The sequence below is a fragment of the Spodoptera frugiperda genome, chromosome 15 (genome assembly GCF_023101765.2).
Source record: "Spodoptera frugiperda isolate SF20-4 chromosome 15, AGI-APGP_CSIRO_Sfru_2.0, whole genome shotgun sequence".
NCBI classification, from domain to species: Eukaryota; Metazoa; Arthropoda; class Insecta; order Lepidoptera; family Noctuidae; genus Spodoptera; species Spodoptera frugiperda.
In genome coordinates this window covers 3,795,003-3,816,604 of record NC_064226.1, presented here as the reverse complement: position 1 = coordinate 3,816,604, position 21,602 = coordinate 3,795,003, and the positions used below count along the sequence as shown (strand labels likewise).

The 21,602-nt window shown below is 36.6% G+C and overlaps 2 protein-coding genes across 10 annotated transcripts in view; both read left to right on the top strand.

The window, feature by feature from the left end:
* LOC118279275 (uncharacterized) overlaps positions 1 to 16,949 on the top strand; it is a 124,508-nt gene extending 107,559 nt beyond the window's left edge. The window contains exons 2-17 of one of the 9 annotated variants that reach the window (XM_050698993.1): positions 3,226 to 3,433; positions 4,058 to 4,277; positions 4,367 to 4,650; positions 4,730 to 7,540; positions 7,813 to 7,964; positions 8,556 to 8,710; positions 8,877 to 8,923; positions 9,044 to 9,217; positions 9,686 to 11,683; positions 12,374 to 12,469; positions 12,762 to 12,955; positions 13,283 to 13,508; positions 14,303 to 14,595; positions 14,832 to 14,976; positions 15,115 to 15,313; positions 15,490 to 16,949. In XM_050698993.1, the coding sequence (XP_050554950.1) occupies positions 3,226 to 3,433; positions 4,058 to 4,277; positions 4,367 to 4,650; positions 4,730 to 7,540; positions 7,813 to 7,964; positions 8,556 to 8,710; positions 8,877 to 8,923; positions 9,044 to 9,217; positions 9,686 to 11,683; positions 12,374 to 12,469; positions 12,762 to 12,955; positions 13,283 to 13,508; positions 14,303 to 14,595; positions 14,832 to 14,976; positions 15,115 to 15,313; positions 15,490 to 15,648 (7,361 nt within the window). In that variant the 3' untranslated portion in view covers positions 15,649 to 16,949. Of the gene's footprint in view, positions 1 to 3,225; positions 3,434 to 4,057; positions 4,278 to 4,366; positions 4,651 to 4,729; positions 7,541 to 7,812; positions 7,965 to 8,555; positions 8,711 to 8,876; positions 8,924 to 9,043; positions 9,218 to 9,685; positions 11,684 to 12,373; positions 12,470 to 12,761; positions 12,956 to 13,282; positions 13,509 to 13,775; positions 14,002 to 14,302; positions 14,596 to 14,831; positions 14,977 to 15,114; positions 15,314 to 15,489 lie in introns of all 9 variants that reach the window. The other 8 variants (XM_050698994.1, XM_035598922.2, XM_050698995.1 and 5 more) reach the window with 8 other exon arrangements.
* Positions 16,950 to 17,405: 456 nt separating this feature from the next.
* Positions 17,406 to 21,400, top strand: LOC118275116 (ionotropic receptor 21a). Its single transcript, XM_035592982.2, has 9 exons — positions 17,406 to 18,140; positions 18,219 to 18,415; positions 18,501 to 18,632; positions 18,711 to 18,872; positions 19,032 to 19,273; positions 19,350 to 19,490; positions 19,796 to 19,991; positions 20,236 to 20,434; positions 20,787 to 21,400. The coding sequence occupies exons 1-9, from the start codon at positions 17,406 to 17,408 to the stop codon at positions 21,339 to 21,341; spliced, it is 2,559 nt and encodes an 852-aa protein (XP_035448875.2). The 3' UTR covers positions 21,342 to 21,400.
* Positions 21,401 to 21,602: the final 202 nt, after the last annotated feature.

Genomic DNA, 21,602 nt, shown 5'->3' with positions numbered 1-21,602 from the left:
GGTTGCTTTTTGCCCACGGTTTTGTCATGGTTTAGCTAACCATTAGGATGGGCGTGTGTCTGCTTTACATCCGTCGTTTGGACGCAACCGTTCAATGTAATTGCGGCTTGTTCCAGCTCTTTTGTCATAGAATTCTTTGCGAACATAATTGTTCGTTGGATTGTCTGATCTAAATTACAAATGGCATTACCTACCTTCAAGTTGTTTATTAGATTTTTTGTGTGCGATCCGGACAGTGTTTTTGCTTTACATGCTCAGTGTAAGAAATAATCTGATAAAAAATGTCTTAATAATGATCTTGTTACTATTGAGAAGGTTATTAAACTCAAATAAGGTATTGAATAAAAAAAAGTAATTAAGCAAGGATCAACAGTTCTAAGAATAGCATGTATCTAAGAACCATTACTTAGCTCGTTAGTCCGAATAAATAGATATTCATCGATATTAAACCTACTCGTGCTAAAGATAAAGATCAAAATTATACATATGTAAACACTAAGCCTTAGGATACGTTAGAGCGCGTGCTCCGATCACGGCCCGAATCTTGACGGTCGTGTGTCGACACTGACATAATAACTCACGACAAACGTAGGTTTTATATCCAAGTAATAAAGCACATTTTTGTTTGACCAAATATATTAGCTACTTGTGGGAAACTCAGGCATTTGTTCGATATTGCTATTACTATTGTTCGTTGCAAATTGTATGTAGTTGTCTTAAATGCAAGGTTGTCTTGCAAAACGAATGTATGATGGTGGTTTATCTAGATAAGACTGCCTTATTACCTTTGGAGGATAATTATTATATTGTTTTGTTATTTCTACCTGTTCTGTCATTGTATTCTGATTTGTACTTTGTTTTTTAGGTGTTGTGAATCATTTTTGATTGATTGAAAGTTAGATTTGATCAATGAATATTATTTTATAAGCTACTTATGTCAGGAATCAGATTGGTAGGTACCTATATTATAGATTTGTATTATTAAATACAAACAATACATGATATTTTAGTAGGCACTATTTTAATAATCAAATTACCTGTATACTTAGTGAGTATAAGGATATAAATTAAGATAATTATGTGTGCATATGCGTAGATTCAAGGATTAGGTATTTGCATAGTTAGATTCTAGCACCTAATTAAATTTAAGTACTGATTGAACCAGGATTTAATATCTACCTAATTAAAGATAGTATTTGTATATGTATATATTTTTGTCAAACCAAGTATCTATCGAACCCGAAGAACTACATGTGTATGACTTCATAGGATACGATTCTTGTTTCAGATACAACTCTAAAATTGGTCAACACTTACAAAATATTAAAAAATCAGCGCTCATAAGCTTTTAATATTTCAAAGCATGCGCGAGATTCGCTCGTTGTCCCAAATCCCACGTAATTCGTGATACAATGAGAACGTGACAAAATTGTTCGCGATTAAGATAACAGTTCTTAAGTCTCGGTGCCTTTTCACAATACTGATAACATGGCCATGAGAATTTAAGACAAATATGTTAATTCTGTTTCTATGTTTGTTGGAGTGAAACGCTATAAAAGTTATATGGGACTCAAAGAGCCAAGACGGTAAACTTAGGTATATAGTGCGCGCGGAACTAGTTAGCCGCTCCTTAGGCGGCGTAACAGGGTTGAGGGGTTTTCTTACTGCTTGCATCGCATATGAGATTAGACAATGATGATTAATGACCAATCTCGAGATATTGTGTATAAAGTAATTCTTCAATTATTATTGAAACAAAAGACACCTTTAGACAGAAATCTCTTTCTAGTAGCCAAGTTAACAGTCTTTTGGCAGTTTTTAGAGACTTGTGATGAGTATGGGTCACCTTAATTTACACGCTCCGATATTTTCGGTTGTATTATAATTTTTAGTACCATAATTTCCGACTCTAATCCGAGGTTACTTCATAATCTTTGTAAGCAAGCAAAAACCTCATGTATGTGAAATACAATGTTCAATGGCCTGTACATTTACTAATTACCAACAAACCGATGTAAGATTATACAATATTATTACATCAAGTTCCGTAATAAAACGTTACCGACGGCGTCTTAATTACCAATCATGTGTTCCTTCATTATGTACCTTAAGAATGTGGATAAAAATCACAATTTCCATTGTTACTATGATTTCCTATTACACAATTGAATTAGCTGTATAATCATATTCTTTTTTGCTTAAAGTACGTATTTTTAGTCGCACTTTTCGTACGTATATGGGAGTCATGCCATGGGTGGTATTGAAAGCAGTACTTGCCTACTTATGTGTTTAAAGTTGCCTATATATAAACGTTGCTTAGGGTTATTTACTTATCCGGAAAAAATGGTTATTAACTTTTCGGATGTCCGATTTATAACTAGATTCTAAATAGTTTACATGTAAAGTGACTTAACTATTAAAAGTATTTTCGATTTTTTTCTTTCTTGAATAGCAATTGGCAGCACATTTTCGATTTTTATCGACACTATAGAAACATAAATCACCTCTACTCGCCTAACAATTTTAATACCTACTTAAACACGATCATAATGCTCAGCCGTGGTTTCAGCTCATTATCCGAATTAGTATGCGGTTATCTTAAAGTGTATCAAGCATTGCGTTGGTCGTGATATTGCAACTACTTGCAACAGCTTCATATAACATTTGCAGCCTGTGGTTTTATCGTGTGTTGTACTATTGCAATCGATAATTTAATTACAATCGTTTATTCGAATAGGCCTCAATTTAATAAATTGTTTTATTATGTTGCGTTTACCGAAATACTTATTGCGTGGGGTAACTTTATTACAAATTGGTGATTGTTAAATGCGAGCTGAACTAGAGCAATTATTTCAGTTAAATTTAATTAGGTATATTCTGAACATTTTTGTTCTAAATGAATACTGCGAATCAAGAGTTTTTCTGAAGATTGCGATATCTATATTATATGGAAATTATCATGACAGTTCGTATATATAGTTATAGAATTATAGAACTAAACAGATTAAATTCGAAAAGTCGATTAAAGGACATTAATCGATATAAGGGGAGGCCTTTGTTCAGCAGTGGACGTCTCTCGGCTGATGATGATGATGATGATGATGAATCAATATCAAAGCGATGGCAATGACACGAATGTATATACATAGAATTGTGTTATTTAACCTTTATGTATGTATATTTTTCTTTTTATTTCCAAAACTAAATTCCAAATTCTCTTTCCAGAATGCTTCGGCGCCCAATCCGACCGGTCGCGGTCCCGATCCGGCCCGGTCCGTAGCGTGCCCGTCGCTGCCGACATTAAGCGGGACGTTGACTTCGACTGCCCCGAAGAATTCGGCTACTACCCACATCCCACCGACTGCACATTGTACTATGTCTGCGTGTTTGGCGGCGCTTTACTCGAGTCATGTACTGGTGGCCTTATGTACAGGTGAGGAGTCGTTTACTAAGCACTATTCTAATATTATAAAGATTCAACCGTTTGGATGGATTTGAAAAAATCTTTTACTTTCGGTAAGCTCACCTTTTTAAGAGTAGTAAATTTTATTTTGCATCCTGATATTCCTATAGGATCAGGAACTACTTCATGTACATTCAACGTAGACAAAGCCGCAGGTGTAAAGCTAGCAGATACAAATTAATAAAAGTCGTAACTTGCTTAGATCGCGTTGCTTGTAGCTGTTTTTTTATTTGCCTTAGACATATTTTCCATGTAAGATCTTGCATGATTCAGTTTTTTATAATGAGAAAATACTATCAAATGACGCCATGTTAGTATGGTAGGTAACTTTGTACAAACATACTAAAAGTCGAGATCGTTGTCGTGACATATGGAAACATCGTGTTACGCGTGAGAAATTCACATGTAAAAAGTAAATTTTTAATGAAGATAATGAATAAAACGTTAACAATATTGAAATCTTTGTGTTGCATGCTTTTAAGGTCTTTGGCAGGGAAAATTGTTACGTTAGAGACTTTGCAACATTTGAAGTCGAAATTTTTAATCACTAAAAAGACAAAAAGATAATTAAAATTACCATCGTTTTTATTCCAGCCACGAGCTCCAAACGTGTGATTGGCCGCGCAATGTAGGCTGTGACGGCACCAGCGCGGTTGGTGGTGAAGAGTTGGAGCGGATCAACGAACGTGACCCACCGCCACCTCCTCCTCCACCACCCCGCCGCACACCCCCGCCGCCACCACCGCGAGCCCAGCCGAATCCGGTCGTCACCTCAAGAGGACAGCCTAAATTCAGCCGACAAGAATACGAAAAGGTACAAAATAAACTGAGAAACCAGCAAAAATAATGAGTTATATGACTGGCAAGCTAATACTAATCTCTCTCTACAATCTCTCATTACAGCAACAACAACTTTACGCAGAAGTAGATGACCTACCACCAGTCGAAGAAATTGAAAGTGACCGACAACAGCGAGTTTACAGAGGACAGCCCGCAACCATTGGACAAGTACAAAAAGACAGAGATGGTTATGCAGCTCAGCCAATCAATACTGGAAGAAATCTGAACTCTAACATCATTCCTGCATCTATTCCTCAAAATAGCGGTAAAATAGGCTCCTTCTCATTCGGCTCCCAAGTCGATGAGCGACGAACTGCTACTGTCACACCAGCGCCACAATCTTACAGGTAAGTTGCAAGATAAGTATCTCATAAGACGATTTCGACTACTAAGAGCATACATTAATAGACATTGTGATTTTTGCAGTGAAGACAAAAGTGACAGCGTGACTGACTCTTCTAATGACAGACAATTAGACGTTGAGACGAATGAAATTATTACTAATGACTTGACTGAAAAACCAGTCTTAAGGAAGAAAAGGGAAGTAGTAGGAAAAGACTTAACCGTTAATGAAACTAGCTCTAGTACTACTAAACCAGAAGAAATGTCTAAAAGAAGTGACAGTGGCGAAGAAATGGAGTATTTTGAAATAGATACTGATATTGACGATGGTGCATCTCTAGATGAAACTGAACGAGGAAAAAGACAAATTAGATATTACTACAAAGATGGATACAAAGCTCCTGGAAAGAATTGGGCCTTAGTAAAGCCGGCTAAAATTGTCCAATACCATCAACCACAACATAATCCCAATGTCCACAGTGCTAGATACCAGCAATCATATAATAATAATTTAAACAATAATAACTATTATGATACACGTCGTCCACAGTATAATAACAATGTATATTCTACCGCCAATCCTTTTTTAGCTTACCAGTCAGGCAATTCTCAATCGCAAATAGTATTTAAGCCTAGTTTACCTGATCCATCTAGTCAACCACATAATCCTCTTAACTCTGCAACACAAATTATCACAAAAAGTCCACCGATATCTTCTTTGAACAATGACCCGTTTACAGCTTTAGCTGGTGGTTTTTATAATAATGCTCAACCTGCACAAGGTAATGTGCAATATATAGCACAGATTTATTCAACACCATCATCTGCAAATCATCAACACAATCCGATTTCATTTCCCGATTCAGTTCATGATCCCAGTACTATTGTAACGGGAAAGCCTGTCCCAGTGCCAACATCGCCAAGACCTCAAGAACATTATAGAAATAAAGAACAAGAAAGAAATAAATATCAACAACAAAACCAGCATCTGACACAAAATAATCAACAACCAACAAGAAATGTTAAGGTTTTACCACCACATGCTGGTAAAAGACCTTCAGATGATAAAGATTATGATGATGAAGGTAACTCTAATGAGGATGAGGACGAATCTTCGGAAGAAGACGAAGAAGAAGACGACGACGATCACGACTTTGCACCACCCCGAGAATTCACATACCCTAGCTACAAATACAAAGAAATAGAAAATCCATTCGCTAATCCCAACTTTGACTTTGATGCATATTTGACAAAGATAAGTAATGGACAGTATTCTCCTAATGCTAATACTAAACCGCGACCTCCTACAGTAAACAAGCAAAATATTGAAGTGACAACGATATCACAATTGGGCTCTAGAGGACCGAGTTCGCCACTCAATTATGAGGGTATGAGTACTCCAAAACCGTTCACCGTTCCAACTGGATCCTCGATAGTAGTAAGCAGTGTGAGACCATCAGCAGCTCCTATAAAACAGGCTCAATCCTACGATCAGGTGATTCAGAGACCAGAACCAGCGAACCAAAATCAACAAATACAGCAACAACAGTCTTTCCGTCCAAATGCGTATGTACAGCAGACTGCCGGTACTCCATTAGAAGCGAACAGACCAAAGTTGAAACCTCCAAATTTTAATGACGATCGCCAGTTACCTATCAGTTACAGCTTCAGTAGACCAATAAGCAGCACGCCTAAACCTAATCAAGATACAAAAACCAAGGGTGAAAACCAACACTCGTATTCTGTTACTGCAAAACCTTACTTGTTGATTGCTGGGACAGGTGCACCAATATTGGTGTCGACGCCAAAACATCAGTATCTCGTAAAGCCCGAAAAAATTGTAGCACTTCATCCTCAAATTGTAGCAACAGCTAAACCGTATTTAGTATCTTCTATCAAGCCCCACAACGCCCATATTATATTGAAACAGTCCACCCCTAAACCCTTGACGACGTTAGCTCTTGAACAACTCTCAGCTTTGCAACAATATTGGAAAAATCCGTCAACTGAATCTATTCCTTTCCATTCCGTTTCATACAAACCAAGTACGCCAAAAAATATTCAAAACCTTGAGAATTTGTTTGCCCAAGCGATAAAATCCACTCAGATGCCGCCGGTTAAAAATTATAGCAATCATCAAAATGCTGCATACACAAATAAAAGTCCCATCACAACCACCACAAAAGCTCCGCCTAAACGTAGACCTATTCCAAAACCTTCTCCAGAAATGAATGACTATTACTATGATGACGACGAGGAACAATATTACTATGAACCTGCAGTAAAACCAAAATATATGCCAAGTACTGAAGTGAAACCACAGAGACCACCCATGGCGCAAAACTACAAAGAATATGAAGATAGCTATGAAGATGATGATGTATCCGTAAATGTTAAACCAAAGCCCACTAGAGTGCCGATCAAATACAAACCTGAAAGTGCCACTAAGAATCACAACGATGTATCTATTGTCACGAAAGCTCCTTTGAAAGATTTCACCAAAAATATAAATGGAAAGATTCCCATTCCCGTGTTGGTAGACTACGGATCTCCGACACCGAATACTTTGATTCGTCCTGAAATATCCAACTACCAAATAATACACCATATGCCTCGCAACCGAACTGTTATGCATATAAGAAGACCAGTTACTCAGAACGGCCCTAACACTGTTAGACCACCTAAATATTTGAATCAAACGACTTTGCGTCCCTATACTGTTAGGCATAGGTTAGCTAAGCCGACTACTCTCACAGAAAATTCTCAAGAAGATAAGACAAGAGGAAGAATAAGACATCCAAATATTGTTGCCCAAATGAAATTGACAACTCCTCACGACAGCCACAACCAAGAGACTAGATTTACAAAGACTAAACATGACGATAAAACAAACAGGTAATTAGAAGAGCACAAAGTTGTAGTACTAACTGTGATGTTTACTAGAGGACTCCTGCCACAACTAACTTACTTTCTGTACAGAACTTCTTCGGTACTTATGTCTATCGCACTAAACGTATTTTGACTTACCTAACACGACTGTAGACCATGACTGTAGAAAAGACTGACCCTGGCTTTGTATATCGCAGAAACTGTAAATACATCTTGAATTTGTTTTATTAGTGTGTTTGTTGTAATGAGATTTTCAACAGAAGCAATGGTATTTTTAGCTTGGAACCGACAGAAAGTGTAGCTCCAGTCTCCTATTCAGCAAGTCCTCGTCCGAAGATGTTGTACAATGGATCTCAGAACTACAGCCCTGACCAATACGATCCCTTCTACGCGGTGTATGATGAAGACGGTGAATTGTATAAAGATACAGGTAACATTACCTTCAGGATATTGGTTAAACTTTTTTTCTTTATGTTAAATGTAAATACGATTAGATATTGATCAATTTCATTCAACTTTCTGGAGGATATTTGCATGAGACGACATACAATCATAGATGTATAATAAAATTTATTTAATTTCAAGTTTAATAGGTACTACAATGGTTTTGATAACTCTATAAATAAATATTTCGATAAACTCTATATTTAAAAATCTTTGGTTATTTGGATTTTTAACGAAATCAATAAACTAACTTTTTAAAATGGGACTATTACCTCTAATATCTAAAGACCTTACTTTACATAAAATTAACGGATAATGTACATTTGTAAGAATTGTAAAATATGTCATCCAATTACTTTATAATCCCTAAGGTTTTAACTTCCATTAATACCTATATTTTTTCTGATTAATTCCAAGGAAATCTTAATCTAGAACTTAATGGTTATCATGGAATCGTTTCTAGAAACACTCTTTCCACATTAAGACTATCTTCTAAACCTATTATACCAATATTTACGCACATGACCTCTGTAACCTCATAACTTCACGCACGTAACACACTAACTGGTATTGGCAGACTACGTTCAACAATATAACACGGCCTCGCTCCGCCCAGCTGTGCAGCAGACGTACAGAGGAACTCCACCACCAGCTCCTGCCAGAAGACCTGTTGAGACTTACACTCCAAGGCCTTCACCAGTAGACTACGATGACGAACTTATTCAACCGCAGGTATTTAAAAATGTTTCTGTATCGATAAATCAGTAAAGACATTGCTTTACTACGACTGTATTTTTTTTAAATTGAAGAATTATTATCTTACTTATAGAAAATAATATCTAATAAAGTAGAATCTCAGTAGTACAGTTTTTTTCATAACAATGTAATGTATTTCCAGATAAACAACCAAAACCAATATCAAGCACCAATTCGCCATTCGACAAGGTAAGTTTCGTAAATCCATCAAACAACTTAATTTTAAGAATAATGTATTTAATCTAATTAGTGACGCCAAGTGTAAAATTAGCGAATCCAATTAACATGGAAATATTGCCTACGATTCAGGGGCGAAGGTAATGAATTGGGATATGATCATAACCCGAGCAGCGTGAGGACGACTTTGTACGAAGCCACCACTTTAAGCACTACTCCTCCCACTACTAGCACCAGCACGACCACACAACGCCCTACTACAGCACCCTACACTGAAGCAATGACCCCGTCTCGATATAGCCCAAGGTACTACAAAAGAACGAAACTACAAGTAAAATCATCCCAGCTTCAATCATAATACCAAAATTCATCAACACTTACCATCTATATCACATTTTATATTTTCATCTTTCATTTGCAACCTTTGAACTGATTCAAACTTCTAACTTTTACTAATTTCTGTCTTCTCTTTGTATCGGTCTTAAGGTTGTTTCAAATTTCATTTCAATATCTGATTGTGGTATTTTATCAGTTCTTACTTTTCTATCTCTTTTTATACATATTGACATAATAATTTTGTAGCTTTTGTGGTATCTTTATCTCTGTCTCAGCAATGAATACTAAACAAAATATTTTAACTTGTTTCCGTTTCACTAACTAAACTAATGTAATACGCAAATGAGACAGTTGTACGCCTTTTAAAATAAATATTTATCTAAGTAGTATTATTTTAGAGCTTCAATTAGAAAGATTTTTTTGCTTTGTATTCAACAGATCATCCACAGATGAAAGTCCAATTCCTGAATCCTCTTCAAAACCTTCTGACGAGACTAGTTCGTCGGCTCCTACCACGTCAGCACCTATCATAAACTTTTCCTCCCTTGCCAAACCTTTTGAAAAGACTGACAACGTTTATAGATTAAAAGAGACAATATCCACGACAGAAACTCATCCAACCTCATCAAGACGTTCTTCTGAAGTGACTAACAATAGTAATAATGTGGAAGTGGTAAGATCCAAGTCTAGTAGGAATAATAAAAAAGTGTCACTAACATCTGGTTTTTCAATCAGGCGTAATCCTAATAATGCCAATAATCCTTATACGTTGACTGTTCTAACGCGACCTTTAGAAGATTTTGATAAAGCTCGCAAACCTAATAGTCAAGAAGGCAGTAGTAGTAATAGTAGGCAAAGGCTGCCTGATAGGTATTATGAAGATAAGAGTAGTGATAGTGAAGATGTATCGGAGGAGCCAATAGTTGAGTCTGATAGCAAATATGTATCATCTTCCGAGAGCTCAATGCGTAGGAACGACTACGGCCCTGACAATAGTGAAGATGAATACGATATTCCTGTTTACGTAAGGCCAACGAGTAGACCAAAAGTAGTAAAATCTAGAATTCGAACCACCACCACACCCTCAACGACTACGACAAAATATTACATAAAATCCGCTAATACTCGACCGACTCCGTTTGTTGCAAAGAATCAAGAAATTGTTGACTCCACAGAGAATTCTATTAACACAGAAGCATTAATTGAGACTGGTTTGCGAAATGCTCATGCCATTGAGTTATCAACTGTACCTCTAAATAATACGCTCAATGAGCAACTACCGACAAAGGAGTACGATAGATCTGAATACACTTGGAACGAGCCTACTGTTTCACCTTTTAAAACGTTAGACAATTTACGCAATTCGTACAGAACTAGTGATACACGTGATTATACTACCTCTACTACATCCACAACCGTAGCGACAACAACTACACGCAGACATATCAGGAATCGTAATAACAAGAAACAAAAAATTGCACGTAAACCTTCATATTACAGTTATCGTCTAGAGGACGAGGTTGTCCCAGATCAAACTACAGAAATATTTAATGGTAAAGTTAAGACCGTCATTAAAGCATTTTTGAATAATTTCGTTAGTTCCACCGAACCACTTCAGGTTGTTGAAGACTTTTCAACAACTACATCAACTACAACTGTTAAACCTACTACACCTTCACAAAGAAATGAAGATGAGGTAGTCAATATAGGATTCCAGAAGAAGCCGTTCAAGTATGTGGATGAAAAACCTTTGCGCAGTAATGTGAAGCGTTTGCAAATAATAACAGAGGCACCCGTTAGCCGGTATGTCACTCCAAGTGCTGAATCTATTAGCTTCACTGAGGAAGAGCGCGAAATGAAAGATTTTTCATCAACAACAACGACTATGGCAACTATGAGTAGTACACCGTTCACATACGCTAACGTACCCACATCTCCTATGCCAATACAAAGCTCAACAAATGACTTCAGAAATATACCAAGTAGGGACTCGTACCAATCTAAATTCAGTAGTTTTATAACTAGCAAACCAGAAAATGAAGCCTCATTTAAGTTCAAAAATATTATTAACGATGCCCCCTCTACTGAAAGTAGCAATCGGGATAGTGAACTTAATGATGAAGTAATTGAACCGACTCAATCTCTTGTGGAGGATAAAGCTACGACTGAGACTGAAGTACGACATAACAACGTCGAGAGCGAAATCGCATCTACGACAAGTACTACGAAATCGACAACGACTTTGAAGTTTGAACCGACTACTTCGACGACTAAAAGCATATCCTTTCCACCGCGAGCCTCACGAGTCAATCCCGCCATTAAGTTAGCTGCGACAAACCCAGGAGGTGGGCGCAGGAGTTACCAATCGTCGTCCAAATGCTCATCAGACAACAGTCTGCAAGCGAATCCAAAATGCAACGAAATCAAATACCAGAGGTACAAACTCGCCGGCCAGTAGTCTAAGCAGCCTGAAGTTATCTCACATTACTTATTGAGGGTGGAGGCTTCGTTTAATAAAAACATCCTTATTTTCCGCCTCGCGAGTAACTAGCATGAAGTCAAACATCTATCCGACAATCGTTTAATAGCACCTACATCTAAACTCTTTCGCTTAACATACTGTTCTCATTGGGGGACTTCATGTCGGTTGAGTTGAATTTCTGAATTGTTAACTCCTGACGCGACCTTTCCATTTCCTGCACACTATTGGTATTTTGTGTAGTTTGTGGAATGTTTGTAGTTGTGAAAATAAGCTATTTTGGTAGCAAGTTCCTCAATGCAGCTTCACGTAATCGTATTGCACCACATTGCGAACTCATCATTAGAACTAAGTGCACCTGTATCATAAGTGTATCGAAATGTGTTCTTGTTTGGTACGCTAGTGCATGTTGTGTAACACTGTTATTAACATATTTGTGGTATCATTAAACTGATTATCATAGAGCCACGTCTGAACATTAAAGTTTCAATCATTCATTTTCTAAATTAAATACATCACTGATTTATTAAATTAAACAGTCAAAATTTTTAAAAGATTTTGAAAATGCTTCGTCTTTAAATTCACGCATACTAACTACGGGATAGATGAGAGGATTTTGTATTAAATCGTTAATTTACACTTTGCAGACCGACCAGCACCCGAGGCCGCGGCTCAGCTCACTACTCCACCGCAAGCGACTCGCAGTCGCCACAGCCAGCCCCGAACCGAGGAACACCACCAACGTTAGAACTGAACACAAATTCACAATCATCCATTTCATTTTCAATTCTTTTTGTCTTCTTACTAAAATTATTTGATATTTATCTTTATTGGCTTAGACATATTTAACTCAAATTTAAATCAAATCACAATTATTAAAATGATTATGAAGGTTTTTTCTTAATTTTTTTTTTTGATAAAGATAATATATTAGCATCAACATCATCCCTGCACTTCATTTCATACTTATACGCACTTCTCTAAGCACCTTAGCATTTATCTTCAAATAATCTAAAACATTTTTCTCTTGAGCAGCCGCAGCCGACCGACCTTGAAACCATCAACGGCTATTGTCTCCAAGAGCACGGAGTTTGTTGACATCTATGCCCACCCACCGAGCCGACCTGACCCAGTGTACCCGCAGCCCACTCCTGACAAGACCGCTGCCAAGTGTAGGAAGGACGTCTGTCTTTTGCCCGACTGTTACTGCGGTGGCAAGGAAATTCCTGGTACGTTGTGATGAAAATACTCATTGAATACCTGATGGGGTTGAACGTTGTTACGTTGTATTATTTTTCCAGTAATGTTATTAGTCTCATGCACCTGAGCCTGTTTCTAACAACTAAGCTGAGACTGAGCTTCCAGTCATATTGTTAATAAAGATCTAATGATATAATGACATTCTGAACGCTCACATGTGGTAGAAATAATTATGTTTGTTTCTAATACTATTTTACACCGGGATCTTCATGTTGTCCTTTAAAGTAGTATTTCTGTATAATGTGAAGTTTTAACGTTTACATAAATGGTTATTATAAAGAGTATTTGTGACTTAGGAAACTTACCTGTCCACGAAGTCCCACAAATAGTTTTGATAACATTCGACGATGCTGTGAACGATTTGAATAAAATGTACTACGAAGAAATTTTTGAAAGGGGGCGGAAAAATCCGAATGGCTGCCCGATAACCGGCACTTTCTACGTCTCCCACGAGTGGACTGACTATAGTCAAGTGCAGAATCTTTATGCAGATGGCCATGAATTTGGCTCTCATACAGTTTCGTAAGTTTATGAGCAAAAAAATTATCCTTGAACCTATCGGCATCTTTGGTAGACTCAGGTTTGCCACTAACAGGGTATTTATGGCCATCTATATAAGTATATAGTATGTATTTATAAAACTATCTTATCGTATATTATGTGACACTAATCGTTTTTATTTTTTTCTCTTCCTCAACTCTTCCATCCTTCTTCAAACCTGGTTACTCTTTCTTCCTCTTCCTGGCACAACTCACACACCCACACGCACATTACATCCCGCGTCAACAGGCGACTTGCCGGTGGAACAGGTGCCTCAGATTGTTCTTCTGACCTTCGACGACTCTGTAAACGATCTGAACAAGGGTCTGTACGCCGACCTGTTTGAGAAGGGTCGCGTCAACCCCAATGGTTGTCCGATATCCGCAACGTTTTACGTGTCCCACGAATGGACCGATTACAGTCAAGTACAGAACCTGTACTCAGCCGGACACGAGATGGCATCACACACAATTTCGTAAGTTCAACGACTACCGCACAGTTATTGCACCACACCCCAACAGTTTATGCACCCACAACATCTACAACGAATACTTAATTTTATACGATTTCTATTTCTGAATACTTTTAAATTTTCTGCTACTCTCATGTCTGCTGTTTTTAATTTTTGTTTCGTTAAGTTATTCTTTGGATTTCTTTTATAATTTTGTTCTTTACTTTGTTCAAACCTTAAAACTTTTCTTTATTTCTCGAAAATTTTCACCTTAATCTCCTTAATACGCAATTACTTCGCTACTAACACAATTTTATAATTTTAGACATAGTTTTGGAGAACAGTTCTCCCAAAAGAAATGGTACAGGGAAGTGGGTGGCCAGAGAGAAATTTTGGCAGCGTACGGTGGTGTCAAGCTTGAGGACGTTAGAGGCATGAGAGCACCCTTCCTTTCCGTCGGTGGTAACAAGATGTTCAAAATGTTGTACGATGCTAACTTCACTTATGATTCATCGCTGCCAGTTTATGAGAACAGACCACCAAGCTGGCCTTACACTCTTGACTACAAATTGTTCCACGATTGCATGATCCCGCCGTGCCCCACGAAATCTTATCCAGGTAAATATTAGCTAAGCTATTTTATATACTGTATATCAAGGTTAAGGTGTCGAAAAACACCATAATATTATTTTGTTGTTAACTATGAATTATTAAAAGAAACTTGGTATCTATAGAAGACTATTGTTTATTCATTTATTCATAATTCGATAAAAATATACTTAGACTTACAGTAACAGTACCAAAGAATACCAATTGTTCTAAGTATGTTGACGCTATGATTGCAATAATTCCAGGTGTATGGGAGGTTCCTATGGTGATGTGGCAGGATCTGAACGGAGGCCGTTGTTCTATGGGTGACGCTTGTGCCAACCCTCCCGAAGCCGAGAACGTATACAAGATGATCTTGAAGAACTTTGACAGACATTATACTACCAATAGGTAAGTTCCAAATATTTTACTCATATTAAAGAGAAATGATATAAAGTAACATTAAATGTAATACAATCAAGAATACGATTTCTCATACAGTACTATAATGAATGTTCAAATTCTAACCAAACATTCTAATAATTTCAGGGCTCCCTTCGGTCTCTACTACCACGCAGCGTGGTTCACACAGCCCCACCACAAGGAGGGCTTCATCATGTTCCTGGACTTCATCAACCAGATGAAAGACGTGTGGATCGTCACCAACTGGCAAGCGCTGCAGTGGGTGAGAGACCCCACGCCCATCAGCAGACTCAACAACTTCCAACCGTTCCAGTGTAACTACCAGGTTCGTGGTATTTTGTATCAGAGTTTTATGTCACGTAAATATTTTATTGCAATATAGGATCATTATGATTTCCATAAAGTCAAGGTATTTATTTTGAAACATTTAACGGTTAACGTATATTAGAGGTTCATCATATTTGAAGAAATATTGTAAAAAATATGCATTTCCATTTCCAGGACCGGCCGAAGAAATGTAACAACCCTAAAGTGTGCAACCTCTGGCACAAATCCGGAGTCAGATACATGAGGACGTGTCAACCCTGCCCCGAAGTATACCCATGGACCGGCAAATCGGGCATCAGATCTTCACGCATAGACAACGACATCGGAGAATAAGCATAATAGTTACTATAGCATAATAATACAACCACTTTCGATATTACCATACATGTTGATGTTGATACATGAGATGTATCAAAGCCAACGAGGCAAGAGAGGTATCGAATGTGTAACTCACAGTAGAAATTGTTTTGTCACCAGTTGAAGAGTGCCATTTAGATGTCGATGGTCACAAAGCAAATATTGACAATTTCATAGTAACGAACTATACGTTACGATTCTCTAAAATATGTCCTAAATGTATTGGAAACTGTGATATTAAGTGTTTTCAATCGTCTAGTGTGAAGATAGCGTCGATTTTGTTAGTTTTAATTGCATGGTCTACTTATAACAATACTCGTGCAATGTTTTTTGCAATAATATTTCCTATTTTGTGTTCGTTTTTAGTTTGTAATGAATACTCTCTAAATTAATTCAGAATTATATTTTGTAAGACTTTTTTATGTCATACCGTGATAGTAAAGTTACAGTCTCCACTATTTATCGCATACCTACTGAACTCGTCAACAAATGATTACCATTTTCCGAATAATTTTAAATGAAAGCCATATTAAAATTTAGAAAATATGTTTTTTTTTCTAATCTTGCCAGCTTCGTGGTTGACACTGCCTTCTTGTAATTTGTAAATATAGGATTAGCTAGTGAGTAATTTAGTTTTATATTGACGCATAATAAGAGGTCCTCTTAAAAGTAACCTTTTACAATTCAAAATTGAATTTCTAATTTACAAAAGTTTTTTGGAATTTTGGTTTGTATGTAGCATTGTATAGACGTCTGACTACATCGCATTGTGTTCCTCTGTGATGTGGCACATGTCTATACAACTGTTTATATTTCGAGGACTCTTAACTACATGATTATTTGATAGGAGAATTCCCGTTTGAGTCATACGCTTACCATTTTTTACTTTAGCTTCATTCTTCTAGCTTTCCTTCCATCTTTCTAAGCTACGACTCCAACGGTTAATTCGTAATTTTCTCTATTAGATGTAAAGCTTTGGTCTGCTATTGCAACTGAAGTCATTGGAAGCGCTTGCTACGAATCTTATTTAAACATTATTCAATTATTTAATAAGCCCTACTGTAAATATAGGATTAGTATTTAAAATTGGTAGTTTCACTTTTTTATTATCGTCTCGGCTAGGAAATGTATCTCGGACATGACTCTGCACTGAGGTCCTATAGTGCAAAAGTTTAGAACAAGTTGATTTCGTATTTTGTATCGGCGACATTTATTTATATTGTACAAGAACTATAACAATTATGTGACCAGTGCTGGTAATAAAATGCTATAAAACATGTCTGTGTATTATTTTTAATTTCCATCCCATGTCTTTATTTATTTAGATATATTAAAACAATTATAATAATATGACAAATATATAATACGACACATAAACCAACCAAACTGTTAAGACAACTATACCTGTAATTAGATACGTATCAAAAAATGCTCGCACCTTTAGACATATAGATAGAATGTTACCTTTTTATTTCATTTTTTTCTGCTAAAACCAAATTAATAACAAAATATTTATAGTAATGCCCTTCATATAAAACGGACACACGAAGAAATAAGAAATAAAGCAATATCTAAAAGTCAAGGTTCCGACCGTGACCATAAAGAATCCGCAGTGGACATCAAAAATTAAATTTCAATCATAACACCTGTGTTGTGATCTTTTCGTAGACCAAGGTCAATGAAAGCCTATAAAAAACCTCGCATTTGAGTAAATCAGTCAAAAAGACCTCAGAATGGCAGTACCGTGGTTCTGTGTAGTATTTCTTGCTTATCATGGAGTTTTTGGTGCACAAGTAATTATCGAGTATTACCCTTCTCAATCTGTTATAGATATGAATAATAAAATTGTCAGAAAAAGAGAAGTAAACAGTTCTGATGATGTTAATTTCAATATCAATGGAAGTGACAGTGACAGTTATTGGAGGCATTTTAATAACGATACTGATGATGGAGACATTCATAAAAGGGCCTTAGATCCAGTGTTTCACGGTCACCCAAAGACCAGAGAAGAATTGTGGAATGAACGTTTTCTTAACGAAACTACTTCATTTGATCAAACGCCATCGCTTGTGAATCTACTGCATAACATAACGTTGACATACCTAAAGGACTGTACACCGGTAATTCTTTACGATAGCCAAGTGATGTCCAAAGAAAGCTACTTGGTGCAAAATCTTATGAAAGGGTTCCCGACGACATTTATCCATGGTTACATCAACGACGATGGTGAATTAGTTGAACCAGAATTGATTCACCCTACAATAGAATGCCTACATTTCATTCTTTTTCTCTCAGATATAAAGATCAGTGCTAAAATCTTAGGGAAACAGCCAGAAAATAAGATAATTATCATAGCAAGATCTTCTCAATGGGCCGTACAAGAGTTTCTTGCTAGTGTCACATCGAGAAATTTTGTTAATCTTCTTATAGTTGGGCAGAGTTTCAAGGAAGGCGACGATGCTACATTGGTTAGTAAGTTAAAAGCTGCATACAAATAAATATTTAAAGGTTATTGAGATCTTAATAACAATGAATTTATTCTTTAGGAATCACCTTACATTCTGTACACGCATAAATTGTATACAGATGGTTTAGGTGCCAGTAAGCCAGTTGTTTTGAATTCTTGGACTCATGGAAAATTTTCAAGAGAGGTGAATTTATTTCCTCTGAAGATGACGGAAGGTTACGCTGGTCACAGATTTGTAGTTGCAGCTGCCAACCAACCTCCATTTGTGTTCAGGAGGTAAATTAAAAAAAAAACGATGGCAGAGGAAGAAAATCCAAATGTTATATTACCTATAGTCTGTACTAAACTTTAATTTTTTTAGGATAAAATCTGATTTAGACGGTGGAAACCCTCGAGTGGTTTGGGATGGCATTGAACTAAGGCTGATTAAATTATTGGCTGAAAGGAACAACTTTTCTATAGAAATCATTGAACCTCGAGAGCCTAATTTGGGGTAAATAAATTATGACGTACATTTGAAGGATAAAGAATCAATTGAGCAAGTTAATATTGTATTTTTGTTTGTTATAAGGCCTGGTGATGCTGTAGCTAAAGAAATAACAACGGGAAGAGCAGATATAGCAATCGCTGGGATGTATTTGACCAATGACCGAATAAGAGATATGGATATGTCTTTACCACATTCCCATGATTGCGCAGTTTTTATTACTCTGATGTCAACAGCATTACCACGGTAACTAAATCTTTCTTTAAAATTGTCCAAGTTACAATTCAGTTCATATTTAATTTTCATTCAAAATCCTGACATAATGAAGAGCAATATGGTTCTGTTTGCAAAACTTGAATTACTAGGTGACCCTTTGTTAAATTTAATTTTTCTCAAATTTCCCAGCTACCGAGCAATCCTCGGTCCTTTCCACTGGCATGTTTGGGTTGCGTTAACGTTCACCTATCTCTTCGGTATGTTTCCACTGGCATTCTCAGACAAGCACACTTTAAGGCATTTGCTACACAACAGTGGAGAAATAGAAAACATGTTCTGGTACGTTTTTGGTACTTTTACAAATTGTTTCACGTTTCTCGGTAAGAATTCTTGGAGCAAGACGAATAAGATTACAACAAGGCTGTTGATTGGTAAGTACAGTTTCATTTTCAATACTTTTCATGTGATCAAAAATAAAAGTATTAAGTTGTGGATTGTTTTCTTCAGGGTGGTATTGGATTTTCACAATTATAATAACAAGTTGTTACACTGGTTCTATTATAGCGTTTGTAACATTACCAGTGTTTCCTGAGACTGTGGATACTATCAAGCAGTTGTTGGCTGGATTTTATAGAGTCGGCACTTTGGGTAAAAATCTTAAAATTTTTCTATCACATCATCAGCCTATAAGTGGTCACTGCTGACCAAAGGCCTCTTTTCACAAGGAGGAGGTTTGAGCATTAATCAGGACACTTGCTTAATGTTGGTTAGCGATTTCAAGCCGAGGTTTCTTCACAATCTTTTTCTTCATAATTTGTCAGTGGTGTCTAAATAATCTTAGAAAGTACATATAACTCGATCACATTCATACTCACTGTATATAGGTTTCACACCCGCACTCTCATGCTCTTAATGTTTTTCTGCTCTTAATGTTTCTATTTCTACTAACGCAGATCGAGGTGGTTGGGAGAAATGGTTCCTAAATTCATCAGATCCTCAAACGAATAAGCTATTGAAGAAACTTGAACTGGTACCGAATGTAGAAGCAGGTATCAGAAATACCACCAAGGCATTCTTCTGGCCTTATGCATTTATAGGATCCAAAGCTGAACTTGAATATATTGTACAAGCAAATTTTACAGCGACTAAGTAAGTTTTTCCATCTACAATAATTATTTAGATGTCTAAATTCATGATAATATTAATTTGTTGTTGGATGAATATGAGAATGCTGTCGTTTTGTTTAATTAAAGCAACCGATTTTTTGTCAGATCTAGTTTGAGTTCTATCCATACATATATTGGTTTAAAAATTAACAAAAACAATTACGTACAAAATAAATAACTAAATCGTCAAATATGTTAAATCATATCGATAATTTCCTACATTACAGATCAAAACGCGCCGTCCTCCATATTTCCAATAAATGCTTCGTACCTTTCGGAATTACTATTGGATTTCCAAACAATTCCGTTTACTCTGCTAAAATGAACTTAGATATCAGCAAGATGATTCAAAGTGGTTTAGTTGATAAGATTACTAATGAAGTTCGCTTTGAAATGCAACGCAGTCCCACTGGGACTTTACTAGCGGTGAGTGTTAATTGTATGAAGAGCATCTAATAGTTATACTGTAACATAGTTGTTAGGTACTTTGTTCTGTGTCTTTTAGGGACAAAATTACTTTTTTTAACATATCTATGTATCTATCAATCAGTCTGTATTACTATCAACTATAGCGAGTTGGGCGCAATTTCACCCGCTCTCAGCTCCTATTGATCGTAGCGTTATATTTTTAACTTTCTTCGACAAATTTACTAATCCATCTTAAAAAAAAGGTATAGGGACCAAACCTGATATTAATATTATTTAATGAACAGGAAATATAATTTAGTTCCATCAATAGACTATAGATATAATACTCATACAGCTGTCTATTTTACAGGCTGGTAGCGGCACAATAAAAATCCCATCAGCAGAGGAAAAGGGCCTCACTCTAGAAGACACACAAGGCATGTTTCTTCTTCTAGCAGCAGGCTTCACTATAGCAGCCACTGCGTTAGTCTCCGAATGGATGGGAGGCTTCACAAGACGATGTAGATTCCAGAAGAAATCCGAAACACCAACCAGTGTGGACTCTAGAGAAAACTTGATAATTACACCAAAAACTGATATTGATAGTGAAATAAGGATCATAGAAGATACTGAGAGTAGACTGCACTTTGAGGAAAGACCGTCTTCTTCAGTCTCTGTGGACACTTTAGAAGGTCAAGTTATTCATGTGACAGAAAGCAGTATTGATGTCCATAATACTTTCAATGTTGATAGGTTTGATTCCAGAAGGTCCAGCTCGTTGGATTTGGATAGAGAAGTCCGGGAAATATTTGAAAAAGACCAGAAAAGACGAAGGATATTCTCTCGCGATATGGAGTCTTTGGATGAGAATGGTAGTACTGTGTCCAGGGCCGCGTTTGGTGATTCTGTTAAAAATGATATATGAAGATCGTAGTAAAGATCTTAATTTCTAATCAATATAGCAAAAACAATATTAGAAATGTTTCTTTTGAGGGGCGAAAACAATCTAATGATTTCTCCCGTCTTGGGTAAGGCGAGAGAGAGTGTCAGACTCTTACTGACTAAAACCTCCCACCTCCTACTACTGCTTTTCGAGCCGAAGCCCGCTCCGGGTTAATTAGAAATGTTAACTTGCTGATATAGGTTAAAATTATGTTGTTGAAATAGCTCAAGTTAATGCAGAGTA

Bases quoted from the DNA above. Each gene is read 5' to 3' on its own strand.
- LOC118275116 (XM_035592982.2), top strand. From the start codon at position 17,406: ATGGCAGTACCGTGGTTCTGTGTAGTATTTCTTGCTTATCATGGAGTT. The intron at 19,992-20,235 runs GTAAGTTTTTCC...CCTACATTACAG, and splicing joins GCAAATTTTACAGCGACTAA to ATCAAAACGCGCCGTCCTCC. The intron at 20,435-20,786 runs GTGAGTGTTAAT...TCTATTTTACAG, and splicing joins CCACTGGGACTTTACTAGCG to GCTGGTAGCGGCACAATAAA.